Genomic DNA, 10,533 nt, shown 5'->3' on the forward strand with positions numbered 1-10,533 from the left:
CATATGAAGAATCACGCCTGCCGTCTATTATCAAAAAGATTTGATATTTTAACAGTACGTACATTCCTAAAAATCTATGCACCTCCACAGAGGAGGTCACAGTATGTTTTCATTACACCTCATTTTAGGGGCTAAGCTCCTTATGCCGTGGGTCTGTCCATCCTCCGTTTGTATGTTTGTAGTAGCCACCTCTAGTTCGTGAAGTGCTCACTAGATGGCGTTAGGAACAAGAGAGAGTACGACGCACGTTGGTTTTTTCGGTATGTTTACTGACGTTTCGGCTGGTGGACCAGCCTTTGTCAAAGTAACAAGTACATGTCAACGAGTCTCCTTATAAATACGATATACATGAGATAGCATAGCATGGCGACGTAGATCAGCGATTACACAATTCACTGCGTGCAGTGCTCATGACGGTACAGTTAGATCACATGCGGAAAAAAGAAGAAAAGAAAAAAAGAAAAAAGTACAAAAATCACTTCTTCGCGCACACAGCATTACTATGTAGCAGGATAGTAAACATAGTATTATTATTATAGTTAGTTGCGCTGATTAATCACCCCTCCTGTTACCATAGGTATGGATGCAAGACTGAATTTCACCGCGCACGCGCCAATAAAAAGAGTAGACTACTCATCTATTTGCCTCGCAATAACTGAACGCACAATCTCGCTGCACTGTCCGCGGCACATTGATATTGCCATGTTAGCATTGTAATCGTCGATATCGCGTTTGTACATAGTAATGCTGCGTGCGCGAAGAAGTGATTTTTGTACTTTTTTCTTTTTTTCTTTTCTTCTTTTTTCCGCATGTGATCTAACTGTACCGTCATGAGCACTGCACGCAGTGAATTGTGTAATCGCTGATTTACGTCGCCATGCTATGCTATCTCATGTATATCGTATTTATAAGGAGACTCGTTGACATGTACTTGTTACTTTGACAAAGGCTGGTCCACCAGCCGAAACGTCAGTAAACATACCGCAAAAACCAACGTGAGTCGTACTCTCTCTTGTTCCTTATTCTACCTACCGGGGCCAACGTGACTTCCTTGCTGCAACTATATATATATTATATATATATATATATATATATATATATATATATATATATATATATATATATATATATATATATATATATATAGTTGCAGCAAGGAAGTCACGTATATATATATATATATATATATATATATATATATATATATATATATATATATATATATATATATATATATATATATATTATCTATATATATATATATATATATATATATATATAATTGCATATAATATCGCTAGATGGTGCTAGTTTTAGTATAGTTCCAAAGGAACAAAAGGAATTGGTTGGAGAAGGCGGAAAAGAAGAGGCTAGAAGAAGAGTTAGAAGAAGCCAGGAGGAATGTATATAAAATGGCTGAAAGCAAACTGCTTTCGTTGGAACTTTGCATGCCCACGTAGACGATGTGGAACGGGACCCCATACTTACTGCAGTGGACGTTCTCTGTCTTACCGAGACGTGGAACGCCAAAAGACCGTATATCAAAGGATACGTTCCAGTCCTGTGCATCGATGATGCAGAGCGTCCTGCAGGTGGTGTGGCCGTATACGTCAAACAAACAGAAATATGATATCTGGGCTTTCTTTGTTAATCAGGTGCTGTTGTAGATTGAATCTTTTTCTATCGTATCCCCTATTCTTCCATTGCCAGATCGTGTATGAGTCTCGTCTATCCATGGCGGCGTTACAGTTTACCTGCTCCCTCGATTAGCACCGGGGGTTTGATGTAGGGCTTGCCTGTCGTTGTGATGGGACCACCGCCACTGCTACTCTTGTTTCTATATCTGCGATGCGGGTTACTATCGCATTAAGCTGCTGCTACATTTGTTGCATGATCCTTGCACCCATTTCCCCAAGTTTTGAGGCTCGATCCTTTGCTCGACTTCTTCCTGACGCTCCTGAAGTGTATTAACTAGTTTGGCCTTTTTCTCACTCTTTCCCAGTGTACCTTCCCTGGCTTTCCGTTTAGGCGGAAGAGCTACACCTTCCGCCATGTCTGTTTCCCTTTCCTCCGCCACAATTTTAGTCAGTTCTCTGTTTTCTGCTACTCCTCTCCTAATTCTGTTGTTTTACTCTGAGCTTTCTGTTCTCTTTTAATGCGGCGTTACTTTGATTACACTGAACCATCATCTGCCTAATATATGCTAATTCTTTCTATAGCTTCCTGATTTTACTTTCAGAAGCAGCCTCAACGCCCGCGCGCGCACAGGAAACCGCGTCCGCCGAGCTCACCTCTAAGAGTCCAGCGGGGCCGTTGCTGGTGTTTTCTTTTTTGTCACTCTTGTGCTCGAGCACTCAATTTTTATACACCGCATAAGCACCACTAGGCATTCACGTAAAACAATCAACTTCTTAAAAACGCAAGCTCTTTGTCAGATAAGTTGACAGACGGCGTGCTGACGCATTCAGGACCTAATCTAACGATGTTTTCACATAGAATGATTTCACTTGTACACTTAGCATTCACGGATAAGACAACAGTACATGCACCGAAAACAGGTTGACAGCCACGTGTCTTACAATGCATTACAAGCCATCCGTCACGCCCATTTTTTACATTGTTATTGTGCTCTTTAAGCCTATCATTAAGACACCTTCTGGTCTGGCCTATATATTTCTTACCTCAAGAATGGGGGATCCTGTAAACAACATCACTCCTGCAAGGAACTAGGTGACCTTGTGCTTCTTAGCGCACGCATTAGATTTCCTATCGCTATTATTGCGATGGCACAGGCTAAGAAGTTTACGAAGGACTGAAAAAACCGCTTTTGCTTTGTGCGGTGTATAAAAATTATGTGCTCAAATAAATAAACTTTCTTTGGTAGTTTGCGCTCTGTGTGTCGTCGTCTCTTCCTTTAGTCCCTGTCCCGTTTGCGCAATTCAACACTATGGCTTAAACAGTTTCGCTGTTAAAAAAAAACAAAACAAAGTGAATGGAGCGTTATGTGCTTTAGTAAAACTTGTTGGGCTAGTTGGTGCACGTTATGTGCTCTGTCTCTTCTGTTCTTATTGCGCTCCCCGTTGAAACTTAATTCATGCTGCAAATCACTTTTCGTGCTACAATATCTGCTACCAAACGCTCTTGATGATTACCATTGTATTTGCAGAAAAATAGGTACAGTATATACCACTGCCGAATAACCATTCATTGTACCCAGTATGTCCGGTCAACTGTTACCATAGTGAGGTCCTTTTGGACAAGGAACTACCGTAGATTAAAACATACTTGTAGCATGCGCCAACAAAACATAGATATGCTGCTACTTAAAACGCCTTGCTGGCGATTCCATGTTCAGGCAACACCACCTAGATTATTGGCTCGGGCCCCTGTCGGGCTCGATCTGCGGTCGAGCCAGGCCGGGCCGGGCCGGGTAGGTGAAATACTTTCTCGAGTTCGGGCCGGGCCCGTGTCTCGCTTTGAGTCACCGGCTGGTGAGCTTCAACGAGTGCCGGGCTCAGACCGGGCCCTGGCCGACAATCACGGCCCGTTCAGTGCTCTGGCTCCGTCCCATCTGCAATGGTTTTAAGCTGCGGCTGCGCTGGCTCGCGCGTTCGGCACGCATTGATTTTTTTTCTATCACGCAGCGCACTGCCACGGCCGCTACATAAAATCGGCCGTGGCACTGCTTTCTATGACGCCGTTAGATGACTCGCGCGAAATTACTCCTTTCTGCGGCGTTGTATTACCGCAAACGGTTCCCATGTTTGCAGCGGCATATAGAGCATTGCATAATGAGGCGCGATAAGAAAAAAAAAAAGCGATGCGCGCCGGGCGTGCGAGTCAGCCAAGCCGCAGCCGCTACATAAAACGATGGTGCAGATACGACAGAGCAGAGAAAGCGATACCCAGTCGGTGTTCAGTCGACGAGCACCGAAAGCGCGTCAGGCAAAGCTACATGACAGCAAGGGTATAGGATGGGACGCGCATGCGCGCCGCTGCTCTTCGCGTCCTCTCGACCACAAGGACGACGCCGGCAGATAGCACGTCGACGCAATTTGGCACGGGCTCCCGTGGTCCGTATACTTTTGCTCACGGTTGTACCTAATGATAAAACATAGGAAAGCGAATTGCGATCTCTTCTTATCATAATGATTAGCTGTAGTTGTAAGAGTAACAATCTATGGCGTAAACTATAGCTGCACTGATGACCACGCCTACGGTGTTTAGAGTTCGCGCATGTGGTTTAAATGGCGCCTCTACGATGCAACACGATTTCACCGTCGATGCGTGTAACCGCACAGCCTGCACAGCATGGTACGAATGTTCATTCGAAGAAGCCGCATTTTCTTTCCGGATTCATTGGCGATCCGCGAGCACAGTGGAAGGCTTCGGAGAAGTGCGGGGAGTTCTTGAGCAGCATGTTGCAGTCGGTGGATAGATCTCGCACAGGCCTCGCGACGTGGCACATGGCATGGCACAACATCAAGAAGAAGACCTGCGTGCGGTCGCAGTAATTTGTGAGTCTTGTATAAACAGATTACATATAAGCGTGTTTTCTGTTTTGTTCTCGAATAACATAACTGCGTTGAAGTCTTGATTGTAAAATAGCGGGCAAGCTCGTTTCCGTGGACAATAATAGGAGGTCGTTGACTAGCTAATTCAATGCTAAAACTTCTGGTAACCTTGAACGTACGTGTAATATATGTAGCGCAATTGATCAACTGATGAAATTTATGCTTTTCATGATTATGCGAAGATTTCATATAAATAAAGGCTATGATTTTTCCATTTACTTGTCACCGTGTGAAAGAAGACAAGTTTTATGCAAAGAGATGTCGAATTAGGGACGATTCCTCAGATTACGATTCCAAATGATCGAATAAATGTAAATGCGCGCCGTTGAAAACTTCGAACCTCATCAGTAGTTACGAATGGTACCCTGTTCGACCTTGCTTTCATTCAAGGTAGGATATTTGAATTGAAGTCATCCGCTTCTTTCACTATGTCATCGAAGTTGTTACTAGCCCTGTTCTGCTCATCTGGTACTGCATACATTGTCTTTTCTACGCGGAGTTTCCTTTTAGCTGCTTTGATGCTGCCCCTCATTTTTTCACTCCCTTCCCTTTTGACGTTATCATTCCCTATATTGGTTACTTTCTTCGGATCTATACTTTTTGACAGTTCGGCGAATTCTACATGATCAGTTGAATTAGACACTTTCATGTTTTGTGGTTTCTCCTTTAGGTATTTTGTGGCTTGGGAGAGCTTGCCTGGTTGCTGCCTTTGTCATTTAGCTCCAACTTCAATTGCTGCTGCAGAAATGTCCGAAAATGAGTGTCGTTACGGTTTTGTTTATTGTTCCGCTCTATTCTCCCATCCCGAAGCTCCGAATTCGTTCGCTGAGTGAATCATGAACTAATTCATTAAACCTATTTGTAGGTAATGCAGCGCATACGTCTCACGATAGGCACATGGTCGCGTGAAAGGGCGAGATATGAGCTATAACTTTATATGTTATTCAAAGTGTATTCGAAGCCAGTGTCCATCGATTGCACCTACCTGGGCTTCCGTCAGGTTCCTGCTTATTGGACGGCGACTGTAATCGATGTCGTCGCCTGCGGCAAACGCCGAGTACGCAACTTCCAGCGCAGCGACGTGGGAGACGAGGTAATCTTCGGTACCGTTGCCAAGGCACTGAACCCTGTTCTGGAACTCATCCGAGTCGTAGGGTGCCATCCAGGAACCTTCCACAACGCTTTCGTTAGCTGTAATGTAGAGACCCGTCGGATCTTGCGCCTTCATTATTTGCGAGGCGAACAAGAACCCTACGCCACCATAAAACATGGCTCTCGTCCCGTATGAGTAATAAACGGGGCGAGAGAAAGTTGTAATGGCCACGTCAATGGAGTTTGAAAGGTAGTCGTAAATGAATGAGCGGGAAGATATGACGCTGTGCATACCACGACTGCTCTCTTGAAAAGGAGTGTCCGGTACACGACGCATGCACTCGTGTCCTTCGATCCATATCTGCACAAAGGACCTCCCACTGTTGGGAAAGCATCTGTAGAACCTTTCGACTTCTTCTTGGGGGAGGTCCGGTGGCCACAGTCTGAAGCGCATGGACGTGTACTTCTGCAGGGCTGTCGCTTTGCTTGGTTCGCTGAACCAGGACGTTTTCACCTTCCTCGTGACTTGTCGCACGACGCTCTCCAGGCCAGTGTTGACAAGAAGGCGGTCGCGATATGTCAGACGTGAAGTGGAGTACAAGTAAGCTAGGAGCGGCCTGTAGACGTCTTCGACGTACATAGCGCAGTAGAGTGGAATGTAACGTGCAGCGTGGACTTCACCCCAAAGGGCTATCTCCAAGGGCGCTTTGTCCAACACGACGATGTGGGTCTGAACGAACTCCCAAGACATTTGACGGAGCAAGACTTCATCGTCGTACTTTGTGAATAGTTCACCGATTGCCTCAAGATAGTAGTGGTCTTCGACAAACGCTTCGTCTTCGCTAGTGAATGAGAATCGTTCGTTAGCGTGAGAGTTGAGCTGGTCCAACCACAGTGACGAATTCAGTCTTCCCGTGTAATCGCCGATGCGAGAGAGTGGAATGAGAAGCGGCACCTTCGTTTTCCGTTTCATGGCGTCGAGCAGGAGATTCACAACCATCGTCTGTAGCGAGCAGCTTTCGAAGATGTCTTTTTCCGTGAGAGGGATGGTTTGGTTTCCGTAGAGCGCCTTGAAATGCATCTTCCAGTAATCCATGTAAGCGTTGTGCTTTAGCACGTGAAAATGGTTTCTGGCGAAGAAGGCGAGTGTATCTTCGCTTCCCGGTGTTATCAGCAACCTCTTTCTGCGACGCTTCTCCGTCTGCGAATCGTTACCCGCATCCACTCTGAGCGTGAGCCAGAAGGTGTCGTGCCAATTCAAGGCTAAGTCGATCAGCACACCCAGCGCGCTGGGCACTACAGGCGGCTGCTCCGGCCACGAAAGGTTGAGCTCAGATAGAAATCCACGAAAGCGCTTGACATCGGAAAAGTCCGTCGAACGATCTGCCACACACGCCTCGAACAGCGCCTGTGGCTTCTTTCCCACGTCGCTGGTGCTCGCTGCTTGATCTAAAAATTCTGCGAAGGACCGTATCCACTTGATCATGATCTCGGCCATCGCTGTACTGGCGATCTGGTCGTACCCGTAAGGGGGCTGCCACGAGGAACAGACGTGTGTGTAAAAGTCATTGCAGGGGTCCACGGAAAGATTGCGGCGGAAGTCTAAGTACAAGGCATATTCGCGGCAATCATCCGTGAGACAGAGCAGTGCTTTCTCGCTGCCGGCGCGCACTTTGTCTCGCGAGAAGAACCAGGCTATGGTGAGCAGCAGGCCAAGGACAACGACGAAGACGAACAGGAAAACCCTCTTCTTCAGCCTTAAGTTATCCAGAAGACAGAGTCTTTCTTAGAAAATGGACAAGGCTTGTCACCCTGCAGAGATGAAAATTATCGACTAAGGTTACGTGGCGAATATAGCTGTGACAACTCTCTTTAGAAAAACCGCCGCAACAAATTTGCCTACAACGAAAGAGTTTAGGCGTCTCGAGGACTGATTTATTAATTGAACACGGAGGTACACTCGCGTTCAATATGACTTGCAAGACGGGAGCGCGTGGCCTAGCTCACGAGCTGAAAGTTCACCCATGGACTACACTAGGTCTTAACTTACTTGGGTGATCCCAAATTAGAAAGTATAATTTGGTCGTAGAAACTAAGGCAAGTTGTGCCATGCGCTATTTTTGAGCTCGTGACGCCACGCGCTTCCGTGCTGTAAGACATATTGAGCGCGACTGTATAGCGGCGCCGCCACTACTATGCCACTCTGTTTCGGATTGCAGAAGCGACCGTTGACTAAACACCAAGGACTGTTCGGCACATTGTAGGCCCGAATTTCACAGTGTACATCAGGCCCGTAGCCAGGTGCCGGGAAGGGGGGGGGGGGGAGGGAGGGGGGCTAGCTCCCTTCCCCCCGATGGTGTTGCAATACCGAAAATAATGAAAATAGGTGCTTTTCTAAATTAGACAACGCCTTCATCAAGTGCCCCCCCCCCCCCCCTCCTTCCGGAAAAAAAAATTCCTGCCTACGGGCCTGGTGTACATATGTAGCTACGGTGCCCCCCATTTCAACGAAGAGACTACTAGCGAGCCGAACGGCCGAACACGCTTTTCAGTTAGAGGGAATGATATTATCTTTTCGCCGGCTTTTCTTCTTATCTAACCGCACGTACTACCTTGCACGGCGAACTTGAGATGTGTATGTAGTGGAGAATAGTAATATGATTAGGCTTACAGTAATCGGAGGTCATTCAACACACACTGTCACTAACAACTACGAAAAATGTCGATGTCGATGTCTAAATACACCCCCTTTCAAAGAAGGTGGCGGAAAATATTGGCCTAGCCTGTTTGTTCTGCATACTTTCACCATATCGCCATATTGCTTTTTTAGCGCAAAAAACGACACCACAACAAAGAAGACGGAACACAGCGCTACTCTCAACTGACATGGTTTATTGCGTCACTCTACTCTTTATAGCAGCCAGATACCGGTAGGACATGCGCCGTGCCCTCGCCCTCGGGCAGGTGGCTTTGTCCTCCAAAAATCAAGGCCTTGCTTTTTTGTGTCAAATGGTCAGTGATGCGTATCATGACATGTCTCGACAATGTACATATCGGAATGGTACTGATGTCAGTAGCTCTATTGAGTACACGCGCCTACAGTACTAGTCGACTTCAACTCGGCAATTGCAATACGTGTACAAAAGCATGCAATCAATTAAGAAGTTGATAACAACTCTGACTTAATACCGGCCGTGCTGAACGTTACCGTGAATGTTATGCAGTTTCTCAAATAGAATTATTCAAACTCTGAAGGCACGTCATAGCGGGTTCGGGGCCCGGCCTACTACGGTTAGGAAGCCTATGGTCTCAAACAACAAATTCGAAAATTGTCTTCCCACCCGCAGTTCCGCCTCCTGCGGCCAGCCGTTCTACATTTAGGCATGTAGTTAGCAGGCACTGCACAGATAACAACTCGTAAAGACAAGCAGGCAAGAGCGTCGTCTTGTCTATACCTTTGTTCATTTCAAAGAACGAAAGAAGAAGAATTGTTCGAGGGGCTCGTTTTTTTTTTGTTACACATAACCTAATGAATCCGTCAGACAATTAAGCCAAGGAAAGCGTAGAAAACATTATCTAATATTTTAAACAGTAGTGCTGTAATTATGACATAAATGGAAGTGAACTAGCGTAGTCGAAGAAACACCTTTGCCGTCAGTGGGTCCCTAACGCACGCCCTTCGAATTACGCACAAGTAATGTTGTGCAGTATGTAATGCAACATGGTGGTCCTTGGAAATATCACCATATTGTTAACAAGAACCCAACCGATTTCGCATTGAGTAGTCGTCGGTTTTTACTTTTATGCATTCAAGCGAGAGCCAATCGGTTCCTGTCCCCGTCACTTAGTAGCGCGAAAAGATGTCCCAGCGTTCAGTTCAAGAGAAGCCTGCGCCCTGACGCTGAATTGACGTTAGTGTTCCTGGAAACTGACCAAACTGTGACACCACAGTGGTTCTTGTCTCTACATTCGTCTATCCTGCGCGTTTCCCACAACGCTGAGCTGTGTACTTACCCAGGAGCTCGGACTCATCTGCGGACTGAAGTAAGTCCGCCCCCGTTCCAGAGGCGCGCGTTGCCGCTGCGGTGACGCTCGCCAAAAGTACGGCTTCGGAGGGCGCTGGTCCAACTTTTGTCCTGGATAACTACCTTCGGATAGCCACCTCGAGTTCGTCGTGCGCAAGTTCGATGGTGCCCCTTCTTGGGCTCCAAAGGCATTTCGCGCCACTCCGCGTCTAGTAGAGGCAATTGTATTGGTTTTCTTCGCCAGCGGAAGAGCGTGATCAGAGTGCCATTTCTCCCATGGCTCAGAAGTCTTTCCGGCCGTCTGCGTGAGGGGAACGTTGGTGGGTGAATGCGAGCGTCTATCGGGCGATCGGGACAATGCACGCGATCCCGTTGAGCAGTAAATGTTCGCCGGATGTTTCGCAGCAAGTGATGAGTTTTCTTGCTTACTGGATGGCGAGCTACATGCGGTGTTACGAGGAGTCAGATGACTACGCATCACTGGCGGCGGCGAACGGCTTTTGATTGCTCTTTTCGTTTTCTCGACGGTGGTGTTCTCATGGATCCTGTCATGGACAGCCGATGTGGGCTCTTTCGGCAGCTGAGGCTGAACGACGTGATTCTTCAAAGGGCGGCTCGACAACAGTGATGCGGCCTCTCTCGAGCGTGACTTGTCGTGGTTAAGACTACGTTCCGTGGATTGGGACATACATTGGGTCGGGATGTCAAACGTCTCGGAGGCCGAGCATCTTGGCTCCTGCGGTTCTTTCCGGAACGAAGTGTCGGGCGGTGCTCCAGACGCTCCGCGGTTGCGCTCTCTGCTGGTTTCCTGACGACCACGGGCGTGGCCGACGCTCGAAAAG

At 47.0% G+C, this 10,533-nt stretch overlaps 1 protein-coding gene across 1 annotated transcript; it reads right to left on the reverse strand.

Annotated features, from left to right (window-relative positions):
• Positions 1-4,324: 4,324 nt before the first annotated feature.
• Positions 4,325-9,698, reverse strand: LOC119382111 (membrane metallo-endopeptidase-like 1). Its single transcript, XM_037649843.1, has 3 exons — positions 9,681-9,698; positions 5,560-7,200; positions 4,325-4,495 (listed from the first exon to the last, which is right to left on the reverse strand). Exons 1-3 carry the CDS (start codon positions 9,696-9,698, stop codon positions 4,325-4,327), a joined length of 1,830 nt encoding a protein of 609 aa, XP_037505771.1.
• Between the last annotated feature and the right edge of the window lie 835 nt (positions 9,699-10,533).

Source organism: Rhipicephalus sanguineus, chromosome 2, assembly GCF_013339695.2.
Source record: "Rhipicephalus sanguineus isolate Rsan-2018 chromosome 2, BIME_Rsan_1.4, whole genome shotgun sequence".
Taxonomy (NCBI): Eukaryota; Metazoa; Arthropoda; class Arachnida; order Ixodida; family Ixodidae; genus Rhipicephalus; species Rhipicephalus sanguineus.

Bases quoted from the DNA above. Each gene is read 5' to 3' on its own strand.
- LOC119382111 (XM_037649843.1), bottom strand. The intron at 4,496-5,559 runs GTAGGTGCAATC...GACCGCACGCAG, and splicing joins GGAACCTGACGGAAGCCCAG to GTCTTCTTCTTGATGTTGTG.